The sequence below is a fragment of the Podarcis vaucheri genome (genome assembly GCF_965113315.1).
Source record: "Podarcis vaucheri genome assembly, chromosome: 5".
Classification (NCBI taxonomy): domain Eukaryota; kingdom Metazoa; phylum Chordata; class Lepidosauria; order Squamata; family Lacertidae; genus Podarcis; species Podarcis vaucheri.
Window position 1 is genome coordinate 40173459 of NC_138763.1, and position 21557 is coordinate 40195015.

At 43.9% G+C, this 21557-nt stretch overlaps 3 protein-coding genes and 2 long non-coding RNA genes across 9 annotated transcripts in view; 3 read left to right on the forward strand and 2 right to left on the reverse strand.

Moving 5' to 3' along the window:
• Positions 1–3303, forward strand: part of TRPM2 (transient receptor potential cation channel subfamily M member 2) — a 37532-nt gene extending 34229 nt beyond the window's left edge. The window contains exons 30-34 of the mRNA XM_082221699.1: positions 64–150; positions 955–1060; positions 1536–1637; positions 2342–2458; positions 3100–3303. Coding sequence (XP_082077825.1) covers positions 64–150; positions 955–1060; positions 1536–1637; positions 2342–2458; positions 3100–3225 — 538 coding nt within the window. The 3' untranslated portion in view covers positions 3226–3303. The remainder of the gene's footprint in view (positions 1–63; positions 151–954; positions 1061–1535; positions 1638–2341; positions 2459–3099) is intronic.
• Positions 3304–7369: 4066 nt separating this feature from the next.
• Positions 7370–12503, reverse strand: LOC309532040. 2 transcript variants are annotated; one of them, XR_014219539.1, is made up of 4 exons: positions 12119–12503; positions 11382–11509; positions 10332–10432; positions 7370–7554 (listed from the first exon to the last, which is right to left on the reverse strand). It is a non-coding gene; the product is annotated as an uncharacterized lncRNA (long non-coding RNA). The 2 variants fall into 2 exon arrangements; XR_014219540.1 differs by lacking the exon at positions 7370–7554 and having other exon boundaries at positions 10317–10432.
• LRRC3 (leucine rich repeat containing 3) lies at positions 8474–14858 on the forward strand. 3 transcript variants are annotated; one of them, XM_082221948.1, is made up of 2 exons: positions 8474–9972; positions 13522–14858. In XM_082221948.1, exon 2 carries the CDS (start codon positions 13550–13552, stop codon positions 14333–14335), a length of 786 nt encoding a protein of 261 aa, XP_082078074.1. In that variant the 5' UTR covers positions 8474–9972; positions 13522–13549; the 3' UTR covers positions 14336–14858. The 3 variants fall into 3 exon arrangements, with proteins under 3 accessions (XP_082078074.1, XP_082078075.1, XP_082078076.1); XM_082221949.1 differs by lacking the exon at positions 8474–9972 and adding an exon at positions 10379–10474; XM_082221950.1 differs by lacking the exon at positions 8474–9972 and adding an exon at positions 12601–12717.
• Positions 14859–18193: 3335 nt separating this feature from the next.
• LOC309532077 lies at positions 18194–19228 on the forward strand. Its single transcript, XR_014219587.1, has 2 exons — positions 18194–18277; positions 18336–19228. It is a non-coding gene; the product is annotated as an uncharacterized lncRNA (long non-coding RNA).
• Positions 18582–21557, reverse strand: part of TSPEAR (thrombospondin type laminin G domain and EAR repeats) — a 39791-nt gene continuing 36815 nt past the window's right edge. For both annotated transcript variants that reach the window (XM_082221802.1, XM_082221803.1), the window contains one exon: positions 18582–20095. In XM_082221802.1, the coding sequence (XP_082077928.1) occupies positions 19942–20095 (154 nt within the window). In that variant the 3' untranslated portion in view covers positions 18582–19941. The remainder of the gene's footprint in view (positions 20096–21557) is intronic.

Genomic DNA, 21557 nt, shown 5'->3' on the forward strand with positions numbered 1-21557 from the left:
GAATCTTCATTATGGTGCCCACATCACACTAGCATCAACATAGTTCTTTTAATATTTTTATAGGAATCCCATGGGAAGGACAGGCCTGAAGGGCCAAGGTATTCTTCAGTTCTTTGGACCAAATCATGCTCTTCACCCTGTTGTGACACGGTGAGTAGATAGCAGAGTGCCATTTCTCATCCCTATAAGTGTAGTCTTCTACTCTAATTTGGTAGCTTTGGACTGTGTGAGAAACCACAAAATAAGCTATAAATGAAATGTTACCATACCAGGAGCCTGTTCTTACTCCTCAGTTCTTGGTTCCAATCAAGGGCAATTTCACCAGGTTCATTTTGAGAGCAGCAAGATGCATTTCCCCCCCCTCACTTCAGACTTGTACTCATCCACAAGCAGTCTGCTTTTCACAAGTTAATACTGTAAAGTGCCCTGCCTATTTTCAGAGCACTTTTGAGCCTCAGCTGATAAATGCAGCGCCTTTGCAGGAGTAAGTGCTGTATCCATGACAACAACAGGCCAGGAAAAGAAACATGGATGTCCCTAGCCTGAAAACTGACTGATGCAGGTCATGTGGGCTGCAGATAGCTTCCTTGCTTCAGAAGACACTTTCTTGCTTCCAAAAGCAGCGTTTTGTCCTTGTGTCCGGGAACTATGTCAAAGAAATTGTATTTGAAGCTGAGAACACTTCACAGGCACCAGAGAAGTCCATCACAGTAGCTGTGGTGGAAAGACTTCTCACTATCATTTTTTAAGATACATGTATACAAAGAATGATAGCTATATCCTATCTTTTTTCCATTACACAATTCAAGGCGGCATATGTTGGGTTCCCATGTGGTCTTCCATCCAGACAATGTCCAGACCCAGATCTGCATAGCTGCCTCAAAGTCATTGTATCAAGTATCTTCAAAACCATGGGATAATACTCTGTAACATCTTTCTCTATGGTATTTGTAGCTGGAGGAGGAATGTGGATGGATCCATTTATAGAAAAAGCTTAAAGAAAATGCTGGAAGTCTTAATAGTAAAATTCCCCTTTTCAGATCATTGGGCTTTGCCTGGGGTAAGTAGTTATATTTCTTCACATCTAGCCCATATCTGAAGAAGGGAGGTGTATGCCAAGGTTTTATTAAAGTCAGAGTGATAAATTACATGAGCTGTTAAACTCCTGCATTCCAGGGGTTCTGCCATAGAAAATGCCAAACCTAAAAAGCCTTTTATAAAACAATAGGGCACTAAAACTATGTTAAGCTGACCTTCTTTCTTAGCCTTGTGCCAGTGAGCTCCCACTGATTGCTGTGTTAGGTGCATCTTTTGTCTGATTGGTTCTTAAAAGTTCAAGCCAGAGGTTCTAGCTTTTCTTGTTTGAGTTTCCAAGATTTGACTGTAATACTCATTCACTTGAAAGGCATACTTTCCTGGAACTCCAAGAAACGTTTGCCAGCTGGAAACCAGATAGAAACTCCTGCTTTTTTGGCCTAGTATCTTGGAAGCTTATCTGCTTCTTACACCAAGTAATGTTTTGATTTTTCTTCCAGGGATCTTTAGAGCCAGGGGAAGCTTTGCCACAGAAGCTGAAGCGGATCCTAAGACGGGAATTCTGGCCACAATTTCAGAAATTGCTGAATCAGGGTACAGAGGTACTTTGAGCACCAAGGGGGCTTGACAGAAACAAGGGCACTGTCAGTGAACCCCTTTGCCCCATTCTCAAAATAATGTATGAGAAGATGGTGGGGAACTACATTCCATTAGGCTTTGGGGCATGATGCACCAAATGGGCACATGACATAGTCTTAAATCAATAGTGTTTTAAAAATGAAGAGGAGGTTTCAGGCTCCAGACAATTCACCAGTACTTTGTAATTTCCTGTGGACACTCCTCTGGTCATACACTCCTCAACTGCTGTCTTAGATCACATCTGTGGGCTGGGGTGCTGAAGCAGAGTAGACTCTGTCATGCTTTCCCATGAGCCCTTAACCCGAGATCCACACAGTGATTCCTCCCTACAAGGGCCAGTATGGAAAGCTGACACAGACATGGTGCGGAAGAGAAAGATGGAGGAAAAAAGTGGTAAGCTTGAATTGGTAGTTGTAGCTGTAGGAGTCTGATGAAATCTAACTGCTGTCTGGTACTAACCTTCCATCCTTGGGCACTTTGGTTGACTTGTATTTTCTTTAATAAAGGAGCAAAGCCACCATGCCCTTGGAAAAGCTACTTTAATATCTACTCTTCACCTCAATCATTTGGAGAGATCTTTAGAACATAACGATCACCAGCTTTAGGAAGAGTCCATACATTATGTCTTCTCTTTTTCCATCTACCCTTCATTCACCTCTATTTCTAGGTATACAAAGGATACGTGGATGACCCCAGGAACACAGACAATGCCTGGATAGAAACGGTGGCCATTAGTGTGCACTTTGAAGAGCATAATGATGTGGAGATGAAGCGTATGAATTCGGTACATGCCATAATGCAGCTTATTACCCTTATGCCACAAAATTCTCCTCTAGAGGTAGTGGGATGAAAGCCACAGGTTTTGCAGAAACCATGGCATGAAATCTTGCTGTGTAAGAAGAGGGAGAAAGGGCAGCTCCTTGAATTTTAAGCATCAGAATGGGCATGGTGCCAAGTGAAAATATGTGGGAAGCTTAAGAAAGACGATGCTGAGGACATAGAAAAAGAAATCACTGGAAGAAATGAATGGGCAGATATTAGAGAGGTGGTTCTCTGTGTGTGCATGTATGCGTCTGAGTGTGTGTGAGAGATAATTACTTAATACTACTCTGTAATTAAAATATTGCATTGCAGTTCCTGAGGGCTGTAATCAGGAATATTCAGCACACCTTGGTGTAATCAGATGCAGGCACAGTGCTATATATAGCACAAAGTAGAAAGTAGAAAGAAGTGGAGCAGGCCCCAAGAGTGCCTGTTTTGACTATTTCCCACAGGTTCTTTTAATACTCGGTAGACCCCTGTTAGTAGATGTATTGATGGTTCTGAGAGAATCTATCCATATCACTTGGACTGTGACTGTGGCTTGCGAGAGGCTGATAGGAAGCTGACAGTAATCTATATTCCTTTTGGGGTTTCTTTCTGCAGTTTCTCCAGGGCTGTGATCTGGAGGCGACCGTCCGGTGGCAGGTTGTGGATAAGAGAATCCCGCTTTATGTGAACCACAAAGAACTCCTGCAGAAAGCATGTGTCCTCCTGGGGGCATACTACTGAGGACACAGGACCATCACCCTTAGTCTTCCTCCCATTTCTCTCTCAGCTCTTTAAAAATGCAGCAAAACCTGACTGACATCTTTCCCTCTGGTGATTTTCTTTGTGCATTTTCTTTTTCCTGTGTGCAGAATAACACTTCAGCTGACCCTCACAAAACGACTGTAGAAAGCAATGTAATCTTGGCCTTTGCATAACAGTTAGTATTTGCCCATAGAAGGAAAAGGGGCAGAGCATTCTTTTGTTGTTCTTCCTGGAGCAGGGCTGCTGGGGCACTGGATTTCCTTTTCAGCTGTTCCATTGGCTAACAATATATCTTGCAACCGATACAGATAATCCTAGCGCTCAGGATGGCATTCTAAATCTGCAAATTAGGCAGTGCAGTGGGGCCTGATTCTGGTTAGGATCACTGGTTAGGTAATGGAAAGAGGTTCTGGTTAGGTAATGGAAAGAGGCCGGTTGCACTGCCTTCAAGATGCATGTCCTCTCATCAATGCTGCCTTTGGAAAAAGTAGTCCTGTGTCCAGCATACAAGCCATTTTCCAAAGACTCTGGAGCTAGGAATTTGTCGCAAGTAGAAGACTATCAGCTTTCAGTAGATCAATTCACAGGTCTGATGTTGTTCCGTGATAAGTCTTTGGCATAATGAGCTGGAGAAGCATCTCTGAACCAGGCATTAGTGGTTGCCAAGGTTAAGAGAAGGCGGCTCTTCCACTGCTACCTATTGCTTTGCTTTCATCAATGCAGTTCTGGCCAAGTTGAGGCTGGAAATTCATTCTGACACTGGGGTTTTTTTAAAAGTATAACCAAATCCGTTCTTTGCTGTGGAGATATGTCAAGGCAGAAGGAACCTCTGCACAAGGCTTCTTACTGTTTTACATTTATATACTACCTTTTCCTTCAAGGAGCTTAAGTTGGTGCAAATGGCTCTTCCCTCTCCTTTTCTGTGAGGTAGGTTATGTGAGGGGAAGCCCAGCCAGATGGGCGGGGTATAAATAATAAATTATTATTATTAGTGGAGAGACAGTGACTGGTCCAAGGTCACTTTTCTGTGAAGTAGGTTATGTGGCAAGACAGTGACTGGTCCAAAGTCTCCCAGTAAGCTTCATGGCTGAATGGGGATTTGAACCTTGGTCTCCCAGGTCCTAGTCCAGGGGTCTGCAACCTTTAAGACAAAAAGAGCCACTTGGACCCGTTTCCGAAGGAAAAAAAACTGGGAGCCGCAAAACTCGTCATTATAAAAATAAGTTTTTTGTCACTTTATTATTTCTTTGTTTGACCCCTCAGAATTACTCCTCCTCATAGAAATAAACGTTAAATTAACAAGTTACCTTTTTGTGTGTGTGTGTTCTTCACTCCCCTTCAAAACAGTGACCAGCGTACATGCCCCCTTTCAATGCAGTGACCAGCGTACATGCCCCTTACAATGTAGTGGGCGGGTGGGCGGGAAGGTGACGTTGGGACAGTGCGTGACTAACGCACGCACTGCCCCCATGCGACGTCACAGCCAGTATAGCGCCCGCCACAGTGGGGAGTGTCGGGGCGCACAATGCGCCTCCTCCCCTCGCTAGTATCCGCCCCGGAGCCGCGGCAAAGGTGTAAAAGAGCCACATGCGGCTCCGGAGCCGCGGGTTGCAGACCCCTGCCCTAGTCCAACACACTAACCATGACATCACATGGGCTTTCTACACTGTTGATCCTAGGCCCTGCAGGGTAAAATTTTATAAAGTCTCCAGGCTCTTTTCAACTGAAATTACAGGAGCTTTCACTCCAGTAATGGGAAATCTCTGAACCTTGGGGCAAATATAGCCCACCATATCCCACAATCCAGCCCACCAAGCCTGTCCCAGTGAGCCCTGCCCTTCCAATCACCCCATGTCATTTTATGGAAATAAGAGATCCCTTAAGGGCTTATCTCCAATTTTAGTGCTAAGTTTCACAGTGCATAGAGATAAATTGTGTGCTTAAAAGTAAAAGGCAGCATTTCCACCCACCGCAGCAATAGAGTGAGGGTGGATAAGAGAGTGTTGAGGGAAGTGAGTGAGAACCGTATGCCTTCATGTCTGATACATGTATGTTTCTGACAATGGTAGGGAATGGAGATACTGTACATGTGTTTCCTTTTTGGTAGCTTTTATTTTGCCCCCCCCCCCACAGGAATGTGGCCCCTAAAAGGCTGGCCAAATTCAGATCTGCCTCTTGGGCTGAAATAAGTTTCCTCACCCCTGTTCTACTGCAACATAAAACTAATTGTCTTCTCAATTTGTAAGTAGGCTGATAGCTAAATTGCATCAGATGTTGACATAATTAAAACTTAGTTTGTTCATTCAAGGCATCCACATCATTTGAATTTTCTTAACTGTTTTCCCATTTTCTGATTCTGTGTTCACCGTTTTGCCATCTAGCTGATAGTGTGTTGATTCTTGTGCTGAATCTGAGTGCAGTCTTTGAATCAAATTACTTTTCTCCATGCTCTCTTGGGTCATGTCACAGTCATCCATAAGAATCTAAAATGCCCTACCTGGATCAAACCAAGGTCCAAATAATCCAACAGTTGATTTCCAATAAAAAGTGCAAGATGAAGATAGCTTCCCAGATATTTGGTTCCAGCATCTGGCAATCAGATGCATCATCTCTGAACATAACTGTTTCTGTTTTAGCTAATAGCCACTATAATAAAACTTACCTCTAAGTATAGGCCTTTAGCCAGGGTGCTAAAAAGGCACAAAGCTCCATGTTTTCTTTGATGGATCCTGTACTGCCATTTGGATGCACACAGCTTTGTCTGCATTGCTTACAGTTCTCTTGCATTTAATACACTCCTCTTTTTAGTGCTCCATATTTTCAGGAATATATTCAGTCTTATTCTGCCTTATTTATGGGGCAAATTGACTGTGCTTCGAGAGGCCCAGGCTCTCAGCTTTAAAAACAATAACGTACAAAACTGCAGCAACTTACCATTTCTATGTTTTCATGCTAGAAGCTGTTGGGCCTTACCTAGTAAGGGTTAGTGAATGTGGTGCCCTCTAGAAGTTGCCAGACTCCAGGTCCCACCAGCCTTAGCCAGTATGGCCAGTAGTCAGGAACAATGAGAACTGTAGTCCAACAAGATGGCACCATGATGCCCCAGATCTAAAAGACTGGTGCAAGTGAAGTCAATGTGAGTTCAACGTAAAGTCAATTTATTTGAGTTCAAAGCCTAAATTAAATAGTTTGCTTGAAGTAGGGTTGCCATGTGTCTGGAATTCTGGAATATGGTAGTCGGAAACTGGGCAGAAAGCACTGAAATGTCTGGGACAATCTGGACATATGGCAACCCATGTCGGAACTTTTGTGTTTGGATTTTCACATTTTGAAATATGGCAACCTTAGCTTGAAGAGTTCCTGAAAGAATGTGACCACAATCTATGCCACAGCATGGTAATTAATATTAGTAACAATTTCTTGCTGTAATAGTAAACTCTGGATTTAGCCTCAGGTAAAAAAAGGAAAATGTTCCCCAAATATCATAAGCTTAGCTTGTGTTACGCATTCAATAAATTTCCATTTGTGTAATTTAAATCATGTAAAAGTTACTTGAAACATTACTACACAGTGAACTATGGCCAGAGATACTAATTCCCAGTAATCTGTTCTATTAGTGTTCTGATACACTCTGAATTCTTTTTCAACAACACTACAAACCTCATTTGTTTCAATGGAGGTAATTTGCACAGACAAATCCTTTTTGTTTTCCCTCTCTTTTGGCAATGCATAAGTGACTAGATGGTCCCTGCTCACAAGTACTCATTACACAGAAACAACATTTTACAAAGAGTATTCCCATGAGCATTTTCACAATTCCAAATGGTGCTGGTCTAATCCTTCTTTGTAAGATACCACTAATCCATTATGTGTAAAATTAATTAGAAGAAACTGCTTCAAATGCCATTACTGAAATGTTTTTGCTTCTGAATTTTCTCTGGACTGTAGTGCTCCTACTTCACATTCTTCCTCATACTCACCTTAATATTGGGGCATCTTGATATTTCATGTTAGTCCAATGGTGCTAATGGTAATGGATTCTATGCTTATGCCTCACATTGGTCTGCTGCTGCTTAATAAAAAGCTGTGCTTTCGCCAAGTGTTGATATATCCATGCCAGAGATTCCATTAATGCTGCTGCTTTTTATTTATAGGTGGGAAGATTGTATAATACACTGTCAAGACTGCAGCTAGTTTTTCCTCAATAGCTTTACTCTCTCTGTTAATCTGTTGCAAAGTAGTTTGATCTCCCATTCATTTGCAGATTTCTTGTTTTATGTAGAAATATTCTAAAAGCCTGAGACAAATCTGGGAAGATTCATGAAAGAGACAGAACTTGAAGACATATTTTTAATAGAATTGTATTGATGGGCTGGTCCCAGAGAATATGAAACGTGAATATGTTGTGACCAAATGATATAATTTTAGCAGTGAGACCACTATGGACACACATCTGGAGGATTCAGATAACCTACTGTGCATGTCCCCCTCCATAGTATACCCCACATCAAGCTCAGAGTAATCCTGTTTTGGTTTTCAATAAAAGCCTTATTTGCACATGCTTATTTATTACTACTGACTGGCTCATGCAAATAACAAAGCCATTCCTTCCATCTTAAAGTGCTTTTTTAATAGTAAAGTGCTCACCAACTTTAAAGTTTTAAACAAATTTGAAATAAACCAAGTGGTTAAAACTACAAGACAAACAGGTGCTTGATAAACCATCAGCATTCAGTTTGGAGCTATGTATGCATGTCCTTTAAGGTGGCAGTTGGGAGAAGAGATCACTCTACAGCAGAAACACTTGTGCACAGGAATGGGTAAGTGCATTCAGCCTAAAATTACACCTTTGATTGCACTCAATTTTTTTCTTAGAATACCCAGGCTTCAAAGGCCCAATTTAAAATTGAGTCCATGAGACATGTGCGTAGCTGGGGGAGGGGCGCAGCTGCCCCCCTAAAATCAAGTAAATTATTTATTTCTACTTTTAGTTACAGTGGTACCTCGGGTTACATATGCTTCAGGTTGCATACGCTTCAGGTTACAGACTCCGCTAACCCAGAAATAGTGCTTCAGGTTAAGAACTTTGCTTCAGGATAAGAACAGAAATCGTGCTCCAGCGGCGCGGCGGCCCCATTGGCTAAAGTGGTGCTTCAGGTTAAGAACAGTTTCAGGTTAAGAACGGACCTCCAGAACGAATTAAGTACTTAACCTGAGGTACCACTGTATTTTAATCAGAATATTTGAAATTGAAATGCTTGCTGAGGTCACTTGGATGATGATGTGGTGCATTCTAGTGATAAGTGATACACATGGCTTTTATGAACTGACCAATTGTGTTGCAGGTAGCTTAGTTCTGGAACAAGACGTGTGTGTTCTGCCCCCCCCCAATAAATCCTGGTTACACCTATGCCATAAGATGGGTTTAAGTGTGTGAACATACGAAGACTCTTGCAAAAAGCACTCTGAAGGCCTATCTAATACAACATCCTGGCCTCACGAAAGCCAACAAGTTGCCTATGGGAAGCTCAAAAGTATGACCAGAGTGCCAAAGTGCTCTCCTCCCTTGTAGATTTTAGGCAACAACATTTTAACACCTGTGACCAGTGAATAGTTCGGTAGTGTTGCAATGTTGAAAATGGACAAACAAAAGCAGTATACAAATGCAATTTTGATACTGAATCAAATCTACAGCTTTCAAATAGTGCAGTTTTGAAAATGACAACTGGCCTGGTATACTGCACAGTGCATATTTTTAAGTGAGATCCAGAAATATTGTGTAATGTGGCAGCTATACAGCAAAGGGCCTCTGAACAGGAGCCTACTGACCACACTGACATCTCTCAGCCCATCTAAAAAGGCTTAACTGCAGTATACAGAATGAGAAGTCCTTCCAGGCCTCAGGCGCCAGACAGTTTCCATAAAGGTTTTTCCCTCTCAAAATTCCCTACACATCCGAACACACGTGTGTGGATCCCTTCCCGCCGCGGGCTTGCAACCAAAGTTCTATTACGTAGAATGGTAGTAAGTGCCTATAAATTACTGTACGGCCTTTTAAGTCTTTGGGCCAGACAAACGGGGCTCACGCCCTACGGCATTTGTCGTGGACCTTTCCCTGGTGTCGGGAGGCGCGCCTGCAAACACATGCCGGGTATGCATGTGCCACGTGCGCGCAGACGCGAGATCCCCATCCCATGCCACTGTTTCTCAACACGAGGACTGAAATGCAACTTCACAGATGGCATTTTAGTAGCTAATAAAAGCGGCGTTCGGAGCGAGACCCAAGCCGGCGGCTCGACAGCAGACGCAACAAGGACTGGCGGCTTTCTCTGGCCTCCCCGGATCTGCTTTGCAAATGCGTAAAAGCGCAATATGGCTGTGAGCGCGAGGCAAGGCGAGCCTCCCTTCTGCCTGAGCGGCAGCTGCCCCTTTAAAAAATCCAAAGATGCCCCCCTCCAGGCTGTCGGTGACAAGCAGGCGCTATCCAATTACAGTACAGCCGGCAGCCCCCATGAACGGCTTTGTGTGCGACTGGGAGGAAGGCGAGAGGATGGCAGCAACAAGTCCTGCGCGCAAGCGGGCTGCAAGTCCTCGCCGCGGTGCCGCCGCCTCGGGCTGCGCCCGCCCCCTCGACTAAGGGCGTGGCCAGGAGAGCGGCGCTGCGCTGGTGGCGCGGGAGAAACTTGGCACAGTCGCGTCCGGTGGGCTCCAGTGACCTCAGCTCAGGTAACGCGCCTGCACGCCATCCTCAGGTTGGGGAAGGGAGGGAGGTGTGCGCCGGGGAGGGCCAGCCGGTGGGTTTAACGGGGACGGATCTGCAGGATGGATGGGATCCATAGCGATCTAAGTTAAAGCAGTGTTGGCGAGGCTCTCGGAGCCCTGCAAAGCGGGATTCCGAGATCCGGGCTGCTTTTGCACTGCGGGCATCGTGCTCGGAAGTCTGAGAAGCGCCGTGTGGGCGGATGCTGCAGCGAGATCTTTAGTGTCATATTCACATCGCCTGGAGGGAAAGGCGAGATCAGCCTCTTTCCCTGCTGGGCTTACAGCAGGGATGGCCAAACCTCTGGGCGTTATGACTCATGTACCTTTAATAGTTGTGGGGAAAGCAGCAGATGCCTCTTGTCATGTCAAGGCGCTTGCCCAGCTTGGAAAAGCTGCGCCTGTCAGAATTCCCTCGACGACGCATCTATTAAAGGGAAAGGAGCGCCGCCGCTGAAAACGTTCCTAGGTAGGACAAGGGAGGGGGGATTCTCCCGGAGATAGAGGGGATTTCTCCTCTATCATCATCACCATCGTCATCATCACTACAGTCAAAGACTGAGATCCATAACAGGATACATACAGCTGGGCATCAACACCCCATAATGTCCCGATGTTCAAATGCAAAATAACTTCAATTTTCTAGATTCCAGCTGGCCACTAGCAGGGCATATTTATACTACAGACTTAAGCTGTAGTGTAGCAGTCCTAGTCATTTCCTTTCCTCGGGGAACTCTGGGGATTGTAGTTCTATGAGTGAAGGTTTAGAGATGTCATAGAATTGTAAGTACCCTTCCCCAGACTACGGTTCCCATCCATCATAGTTAAGCTTGTATAAAACTGATACAAATTTGTGGTGTAGAATGGGCTATGAGTAGCATAGGTTGAGGCATGGATTGATAAAGGCAACAGCAACAATAATGGCCATCGGTTATGCAGTTTTCAGTGTCTTGATTTTTTAAAAATTGGGGTCATTTTATCAACAGCCATACGAAGTTGGTAATATATTCTGAACATGATTCAAATAAATATTTGAGTGTTATGTACAAATGCATGTGGCGAACCCAATAGACCTGGTTTCATTGAGGAAAAAATACTTCTGAAGGGTACGCTTTTTAAAGCAGAGGTGTGGTAGGGGTTAAGGGAGTGCCTAACCCCTTTCAAACTTCCCTTTAAAGACTTCCCTTTAAAACTCATCACTTCTCCACTCCACATTGTCCTCCACAGCTGCTTTTCCCTCTGCAGAGGGTACACATTTTATTTATTTTAATGTATTTTAAAGTACTTTTATATCGCTTACTATTATTAAGAAAATCTCAAAGCAGTTAACACTGTAAAATATATTCAGGAATGGGTGAGGTGGTGCTGCCGCTTACCTGAATGGGACAAGACAGTGGTAAGGTTGAAACACTGGCCCCCTGCGGCCACACTTGGCAGTGTTGCTGCTGCCCAGATGGTGATTGGCACCACAGCACTGGTTGCTCCTGCAGACATTAAAACTATTCTGAAAAATACAAATATCAGAAAAATACATGATTGTAGAATCTAGCGTTAATTACTGGGAAAACCTTTGGTTAAATGGATGTGGCAGAAGCATGCTGTTGTTAATACCTCTCTGATAACAGGGGAGAAGGCCCATTTTCTTCTTGCCACCTGTGGAGGAAAGGAGGGCAGGGCATTTCCTTACTTAATCTATAATAACAAAACCCACCCCTCATTCCATTGTTGCTCATTCAGTCTCGCTCGCTCACTTTGTCTGAACCCTTAACTTACCAGTACCCCAGTAATGTTGGGGGATAGGCATGTTACAAAGCTAGTCATATACAGATATTACATTTAACAAAGGTACTTTACCTTTATGACCTACAAGATTATAAGGTGCACAAACTTAGCTGGTTACTTCAAAATAGTACTGTAGTATACGCTTTGTTGTTACTGTCAGTTTAAATATCAACAGCTTATATCCAACTATAATGTTAAGCGAAGACAGCTTTTAGGAAGCAGTTAGTTACCCTATAAAAATATTTTGCCAAATTGCCCTTCTGTTCTCTCCACCCAAGTTAATCTCCACCAACACTGTAGTGGAGGACTTTTTCCAATCCTTTTTTCTAACCTGTGTAAGTACTGGTTTGTCTTGCTGTACTGCCGTCAGAATCTTCCCTCACTACTCCTGCCAGTCACCAGAGTCTAGCATTTCAAGCTGCTTCTCCCTTCTCCCTTCTCCCTTCAGTGCTGCCGGCAGGTTCTCCTCTTTTCTATTCAGCCTAAGCCAAATGATTCCACTGTCCTTCATCCACCAAACCGCTCTACCTGCCTCTCAGGTCTTCCTTCCTCTTATCCAATCCTCTTCCTCTGGTTTTGTCTCTTCCTTTTGGCTGACTCCACAGACACCATGCACCTCCAGCCAACTAACTAACCACTGACCAGCAGCCGACCTTATATGCACTTCTTCTGGCCCTTCCATTCCAGTCCCAGCCAATCACACTGTGTTTAACTGAAAGTTCTAAACCTTCACCCACCAATCAAAATGTGCATACATTCAACCCTTTATTTGCATACTGGGAATTCTAATACCAACCTTTCTTCATAGGTGTCAGTTAAGGCCCCGAGCGACAGTTAAACTGCCACACAGAAAATTCCTCACATAAAAAAACATTACAATGGACAGTGCAATACAAATGTCAGAACACATTTCATTGTAGCCTGTAAAATGTAATTCAAATGTAAAACAGGATTTATTTGCGTGTCCCCTGCCCTTTCTAAATGGAAGAACACCAATATCTAGATTATCTTTAAAGTCCTCTTCAGCTATGATCCAAAACCAGTTAAGCACCCCTGCCTCCTGCTTCCACTGTTGGTGCCAGACCTGTGTTTGTACTAATCTCAGCCAATGTGGCTTTGGGAGCATGTATTTGCCAAGGCCATATGGGCTAACTTCTACCGTCATTTGTTTGTGTGTCCCTCGCCCATGTCCATGGTTCTGAAGGAGGCTAAAAAGGCTACAGTTCCAGTGAAGGAAGGAAGGCTGGCTGGCTGTCAGGCCTTCGTAACATGCATTTGTAACATGTCCTCAAACTTTGTAGGACAGCAGGTGCTTGGTCGGCTGTCTTAGACTGAACCGGAGAATCACGAATCCTAGAAAAACCTATTCATATTGTCTTCCCTGTGGTGATCAGTGCCAGATTACCAAATAGGCAGAGTAAGCACCATCTTATGGGCCCTACAACAATGGGTCAAAATAATATTCATTTGATGTTGAAAGAAAATTACAACCAAGCTTTCTTAGTTCAAAGTGAGGGCCTCCCCCCCCCGAGATTTCGACTGCCTAGGGGCCTCCACAGGGTTAATTCCGGCACTGATTTGGGTTGCTTACCCACCTCTGGAAGACAAGAGGAATGAATGAGGAGCAGATGGCTGGGCCGGACCTTTGTCTCTACAGATAGCTGGGGGCTGGTGTGTGATGGTAGGAATTCCTAGTTCAAAAGATTTTGAGAGAGCCTTGCTTTGCCTTTGCAGCCATGCAGGACTGCACACTCCTGACTGGATGACCAGCATGTTTCTAGCAGCTGAAGCATCTCGGCCTGCGCTGTTGTTCTGGTCTCAAGCCCTCTTCTGCCTCCTCTTCTGCGCCCCTTCCGGTTGTTGTACCTCCTGCCCAGACCAGTGCCAGTGCACCAACTACTCGGGAGCCACAGCTGTTCTGTGCAGTGCTAGCAACCTAGATGAAATTCCAAAAGATATTCCCAAGGACACCATGTTTTTGAAACTGGATGCCAATAAGATCACCTCTGTCCCTAACAGCACATTCAGGCACCTCGCCCACTTGCAGGAGATAGACCTCTCCAAAAATGCCATTGAGAAGATTGATTCTGCAGCGTTCAAAGGGGTTGCCGATGGCCTGCGGCTGCTTGACCTCTCTGGCAACCACATCCAGAGGATCCCAAAGGAAGCCCTGGTCAACTTAAATGCCATGATCCGCCTGTCCAATAACCCCTGGCACTGTGAATGTACTCTGCAGGAAGTCTTGTGGGAAGTGAAACTAGACCCCGATTCAGTCAATGAGATCACCTGCCAGACATCTGTGCAAGAGGAGTACGCTGGGAAACCACTGCTCCATATCCTCGATTCGGGCATCAACTTTTGCAACATGCACCAGAAAACCACGGATGTCGCCATGTTTGTTACCATGTTCAGCTGGTTTACTTTAGTCATCAGCTATGTGGTGTACTATGTTCGGCACAACCAAGAGGACACAAAGAAGCACCTGGAATATCTGAAATCCCTGCCTAGCACAAGGGTCCCTAAAGAGACCATCAGCACTATCCTGTAGCCAGGAATGTTGATCCTTGGCTGGACTTCCAGTTTTCTATGTAGGAAAGAACGGTGGGAGGGACTTGGGACATTTATGTCCAACTAGTTCTGCAACAACTTTTTTTTAAACAAAAACAAACCAACAGTTTAATAGAAAATGAAAACTTGTTGTTATATAAATATAGGAAGAGTGTCCAAGCCAAGGTTCTCATGTTCTGTGCCATATTACCAGCAGAAGGATTCCAGCAGAAACTAGAGATAAGGAGATCTGCTTTCTAGGAGAACTTTAGGACAATGGACAGTTGATGTGAGATGTTTACAATCAGGATTTGATTCTGTGGGAGAGACCCCAAAGCCCTGCAGTGTCTAGAACTTGGTGGCTCCGAAAATGCTTTTGATTTCAATGGGAAGTATGTACATGGTTGACCTTTGCTTGATTCTTTGGGACACTGCAAACATACTCTCTCAGGAGTTTTTGGAACCACACAAAGTCCTTTCTCTCAAATCGGTAAATTGTGCAAGCATGCACACGTATAGATTCATGTACATGAGCAGGAATTATGTTTGATGTAAGCGTGCTTGTGTTGCAAAGCTGAAGAGGGTATGTGCTTCCTTTGGGCTTACGTATTACATGGCATTTGGAGTCTGCACCTCTTCACTCTCTGTTAGGTTACTAACCTATTTTCATGGTGACCACTATTAAGGTAAACATTGAAAATAATCAGAGAGGACAATTTTAAGCATATATTATGTAACGAACGAGCCTGAGCAGGCTTCTTCCACAGAAAGGGAGGAAGGAAGCACGTGACCGAAAATGCTTATTTCTAAATATGCCTCTTTCTCATATCGCAAACCCACCCCCCTTCCTCAAGGATGGTCCTAAGATGTAGCTGGTGCTGGTATTTAGTAAGGCGGAAAAGTAGGGTATGGATTATATGTAAACTAAACAAAAATTAGGGGGCACATGGCAGTGGCATGTATTTCCAGCTGACAAAAATTCCTAGGCAACGCAGCTCATTTGCTGAAACAATAAACAGTAAGGAAATAAAATTTCAAGTGGTTCCTCAAACTGTTAAAATAATCTCAGCTGCTTCAGTATTCAAAGCTCCAGTAGCCTTTTTAGAAAAATGGGTATAGCTACATGCATGGGTATAGCTACATGCTATTCAGCTATTGTGCCCATAACTTCCTCAAGGTTGGGTTGCAGGGATATCTCTCAGCCCAACACTCAGAACTGCTATGTTACATTACTGGCGGAACACAAATCATCCTTCTGTTAGCACACACATTGCTACTGGGATGTCCTTGTAGTATGCAGTTCTGTATCACAGACAACTTGTGCCTGTGACATCACTCATGATGCATTACACACATGCCTGTTTTGTGAACTTTATATTGGGTGGTTGTGCGCTCTTTGGGTTGCATTGCCACCATAGTGGAGTGCACTGCTACTGCTGCTGCCTATAAAGATTTTTAGACACTTCAGAAAGATTAAGATGGATGACATCACTCATGATGCATTACACACATGCCTGTTTTGTGAACTTTATATTGGGTGGTTGTGCGCTCTTTGGGTGGAAAAAGGAATATTTGGACTTCTTCACACATTGCTTTTTCAAAAAAGGTTGGCACTGTCTAAGATTCCCTCGCCTGACCATTTGCTCTTTAGTTTCAGGAGCACTGCTACTGCTGCTGCCTATAAAGATTTTTAGACACTTCAGAAAGATTAAAAAACAATACAGTCCCTGCCTATAGGGTGCATTTGAAAAAAGGGGATGGGCATAAAACAGCAAATTAAGCACTTTGAGGCACTTTCAGAATTTACACTAATGTTTAATGACCAAGTGGAGTGGCTATTAAGAGTGTGTTCTGGAAATGGAGAAGCCAATTGACAGTTTGCCATAGCCAACCTGAAGAATGAAGTGGATATATTTCACTGGATTTTCTTTGTCTACAGTCATACCTCGGGTTACGAACGCTGCGGGTTGTGTGTTTTCGGGTTACGGACCAGGCTGAACCTGGAAGTACTGGAACGGGTTACTTCCAGGTTTCAGCACTCGCGCATGCACAGCAGCACAAAATGATGTCATGCGCATGCACAGAAGTGCCGAATCGCGTCATGCGCGTGCACAGACGCGGCACTGCGGGTTGCGAACGTGCCTCCCGTACAGATCACTTTCGCAATCTGAGGTATGACTGTATTTACCCATGTAAAAGATGAGCCCCAATTTTAAACCTAATTTTGTGGTAAAAAAAAATCCTAGTCTTATACGCAGAAAAATACGGTACTTTTCTTGCCGAGTGTGTCTACCTGCCCCCCCCCCCCGCAGATACACTGCTGGAGCACTCCTACTGCACATTTTTAAAGAAGTTGTATACCCTTTAAAAAAGTGATATCCTTTCCCTGACAAGATGATTACCTGCATCCATTATACATAAGGATGACATATTATGCTGTTGATGCTGGATCAGAGCTAATGCAAGCACAATGGATAAAATCTGGTATGTTGTGTGTGTCTTTATTGTCTGGAAAACAGTCATACACATTATGCTGAAGCTTAAATCAGGTGTTGCCAAGCCTAAATCAAGTATCTTTTCAGCAACAATTCCACTCTGTGGGTCCAGGGGCAGGAAGCCAGCCCCGAAAGACACCATTCATCTTATTTCAATCAGATGAATGTAGGACTTGGTTATAACCGAAAAGGAATAATTAACAAGTTTTGCTGGGAGGGTTTTGCTCTTTATTTGTGCCTGGTGTGTGTTGGTGTGTGTGTGTTACCTAGGCAACAGCTACCCACAGCACTGTTTAGCCGAAATGTTTGGACTTCTTCACACATTGCTTTTTCAAAAAAAGCTTGGCACTGTCTTAAGACTCCCTCACCTCAAAGGAACTGTTAAAATGTGAAAGTAACAAACAGGTGACATCATCTAGGTCAGAGAACCAGGAGCAGCTTTCTGACTGACTTTAGAGATCACAACTCACCGATAACAGCCCCTGCTCTGAATGCAGAAGGTCCAAGATTAAATCTCTGCTACCTCCGGTTAAAAGAATCAGGTAACAGCTGATGGTCAGAAAAACTTCCATGAGACCCTAGACAGCCACTCCCAGCTGGAATATTGGTGTATGTCCAGAGTTGCCAGTGGTGTGCCATCCAGATGTGTTGGACTACAACTGCCATCATCCCTGGCCATGATGGCTGAGGGTTAGGGAAGCTGCAACATAGCAACATCTGGAGGGCATCATGTAGGCTCCCTGTTTTAGACAGATAAAATAGCCTTACATTGTTGCTGGTTAAGTGTACGCTTACTAGTACAGTAAAGTCAGGCTTGCTGCTGTTTGTTTTGCCTGGTATGTGAGGAACAGGGCAAACATTTCCTCAGACTGCTTCACACACCCCACATATTTCCTACATGAGGGTTATATTGCCCAAAAGACCTACCTAGAAAATGCTATTACTAAAACCCCCACTAACTGGCTTAGTCCCCTTCATACTGTTAACAGCATCCTTTGCAACATTCTCCTTCATTGCCCCCTCCTGGGCTTGGTAAGGAACACAACCATTTTATTTTTTAGTTTTGGCCTGGGCTGAACATACCAGATTAGTTAAACCTATCTATAAAATCAATGATCAGCATATATATATATTCTTATTTAGGATAAACAAATTAAAAACTGCATTAATTCCGAGAAGCAAGCAATATGTAGGAGAAGGGAATATATAGATTGTGAAAGTGATGGAGGGGAGGCGGACCTTTGCACCGGAGATGTCACATTGACATAAGTGGTCAAGAACGTCTCACTAGGAGTTGTGATTGCATAGGATGCTTTGGAATGGGATTCCTTCACTCATTCTTGCACCTTGTAGGCTGCATTATAAGCACATTCCAGACCCTGTAAAATGTTCCCATCTCTAATCCCCTTTGAGACTTACCTATGCTAGTGGCCAAATCCACATTTTTTGTATAATCTCAATAAATATTCTATTAAAAACAAAAAACAAATCCACAATCTGGGGCAGTGAATTACATAAATTAATCGTGCATTATGCAAAGTAGTAGTAAAAATCAGCAGCCATCTTTTATGTTTCGTTACTTCGGTGTGTTTTTGCAAACAAAGCCAAACCTAACTTAGGTAAGTCTGGTACCCAGGTAATGTGGACCTAGAAAGTTCTGGCAACTGGAACTGCATTTGTTCACTTATTTCAGCTAAGGTGGGTGTTTGGGTCTACAGTGCTAACAAAAAGTAACCCCTGAAGCAGAACCCCTGAGGTTATCAAAGTCACTCCGTCAATTTTATTAGGTGCTACTTTCAAAATTGCAAATATTATTTGGATAATAAATAATAATTCCACCTCCCTATAAGAACTGCTATTGTCAGTAGTAGCAATTCATACAATATAAACATATCATTTATAGAGAATGATTTGAAATCCTTTGCAATAACAAGTATTAGTTATATTTTGGGGGATTATTCACAGGCTAACATGTAAGCAAAGACTGAGAAAGCACCAATGAAAATGGGGTAGAGCTTACTAGAGAAGTGTCACAGATCCACATGACAAGGTACTAATGGCTTTCCAAATGTCAGTAAGCACCATTTTGTGAAATCCATAAAGCCTAAACATAACAAGAATACATCTGACTTTCCGTTCCTTGTAGTTATGCTGAAAATGTGGAAGACTAATGTACAGATCACTTTGTAAGGCCAGGGCTTTCACCATAGCCCACTGGTCTGTGCAACTGTTGGCATGACGACGTCCCAAGCCTTTATGGGTTGTGCATCTTCTCTGGTGTGGACTGCAGTACTTTGTATTAAGGGAATAATTGGGCTTCAGATTTTCTCAGCAAGGCCCAGATATTTTCCCTTGAACTCCTAAAATCCAGAGCCATAAATAAATGTCTGAAATGGTTTAATAGCTTTGAAAAAACAACAGCTGGGTCTTTGCTGTAGCACAAAGCTCTCAAGCTACATAAAGCGTATCCATATCCTAAGGAATCTTCTTTCCGTTCTTCTGGGATCTTTCTCAGGGATCCAGCAATATCCACAGGGGCTCACAGTGGGTTGGAATATGCCAAAATGGTGCACACTGAAGCTCTTCCCATAAAGTGACATGGCAGTGGAAGCATTCATCTGGAATCTGGAAGGAGTGAACCCAAATGCTTATACTTGTTCCATATTGCTAAACTGGGGGTCAGTAGCCCATAATGTGCTAAAGGCATCTTCTAGTTTCTGTTGCCCACAGGATTGTGGATTATATTAGCAGCTCCTGGAAGATGTTCAGAAGTGGGCATGTGTTTGTCTTGCATGGATGGTGTGGTATGTCTGAGAGAGAGAGAAATCAAGGTTACTGTACTCACTAATATCACTGGCCAGCTCCAAGTTATGTATATTCCTAGCTCATTCCAGGTACTGGAAAACAGGTTTGAAATCTAATCCTGAGCAGCCTTATACTCAGCCTAATCCAGAGAGGCAACCTGGGTATCTATCCTTTGGCATCTCTGGCATTCATGGCAGTGACTCTTTGGTACAGCATTCCTGATCCTAGCCCTGAGTAGCCAAAGTAGTTCCTCACAAGTCCAGACTTGCCCACTTGTTTGCAGCAAATCAAAGCACCCCTGTCCAGATCAAAAGGTTTTCAGCTTCAGCACCCTGGATAGTGGTTCTTTTGCACTTGAATACATGAGGTAAGAGCCAGCTGCAGTGGTGAAAGCTTCCCAGTCCCTACAGCCAAACGTTGGAAGATGGTGAACAGCTACAAAGCCTTCATATCCTTGCCATCTACAGTAGAGAGAGAAAAGAGTTACTCAATGCTCATGATCACCAACCTCACAGGATCCGTTTTACCCCACTGCCTTCAAACAGCGTTCCCATTCAGAAAAAGGCCTAGTGGGGAATGCGCTCCTTTAACACCAGTTCAAAGAGCCTACCTTATAGATAGCAGACACGCTCCTAACACCCAGTATAACTGTATCATATTTGAAGGGGCCACTGGCATTGTGCTGCAAGGCAGCACTTGAAAGCAAGTGCGGGAAACTATTTTCCGCCCAGGGACCACATTCCCTTCTGGGGGACGCATGCGAGTGGTGTAGCAGATGTGTGTCTCTCTTCCTTTGTACAGTGGATCATATGTAGATTTACAAAGAAAGCACATCTCCCCAGCCACCATTCAGGTAAGCAAGAGGTATCGCCACAATTCAATGACACGTCCTGGCCAGGCAAAAGCACTTGAGAAGTGTGTGGAGCACAGTCAGTGAGCTGGTGTGGCTTTGTGAGAGGAGGCATAGGCTGGGATGTAGGGGTGAGCTGGCCCCAAGAGTTAAACAGAGAGGCGCAGAGGGCCATTTTTGGCCCCTAAGCCTAAAGCTCCTCACCTCTGGCTTTCAGAGGTGACTTCTGCATGTAGCCTGTTGTTCAGAGACTCATATGGTAGTGCTATTGACTTAGGAAGGGAAGTGTACTGTGGGCACAAATTGGGGGTAATAGACTGAGCTGTGGTAGCCAGCAGGGCTACACAGGTGGGGCTCCATTGCCTTTTGACTTCCCTACACCATGATTTACTGCCAATTCCTGAGAGGGAGGGGCAGAAGGGAAGAAAAACAGTCCTAACAGTTGTATTAGGGAATGAATTGCGTGTGCAGCACCCTCTGTGCACACCCACTCCTGACTGCATACCCCTCCTCTCCAGGACTGCACAATCAAGTCCAGAATCCAATACTGGATGGCTGCTATTGCTTGACAGTATTCAGATATAATTTTAGGGCCATTCACTTCCACTTAAGGTTCCCAATACAATGCACAAGGCCAGTCTTCATAGCAAGTTGTTGCAAGTCATAGCCTTTCTCCCAGAGGACATGCATCAGCTATGCTCTCCTTTTTTGGTTGTGTGATCAAAAAGGAAACTGGGTTGGTCTGGCTAGTGCCCGAGGAATGGAGAAGATCAAACATCATGCCTTTTTTTAATGGAAGGAATAAAACCCAGGGAAGTAGAGCTGATTGGTTTGGTTTTAATATCAAGTCGAGGAAACAATAAAAAAACCAGTACAGCTGTTACTGAATAGTACAAACGAGTGATCATTAACAGTTCACATGGTTTTATTGAGAACAAATGATGCCAGACTGACCTAGTTTCCAGTTAGCTGACTTAATAGAGGTGTTGTATTTTATATCCTCCTGGAAAAGCTTCTGAAATATGTAACAGGTAGCAGAGTGTGTTGCGGACAGGTAGCATGGGTTCTCGGCA

What these genes read in the sequence shown, in the direction of transcription:
- LRRC3 (XM_082221948.1), top strand. Translation starts at nt 13,550, where the DNA reads ATGACCAGCATGTTTCTAGCAGCTGAAGCATCTCGGCCTGCGCTGTTG.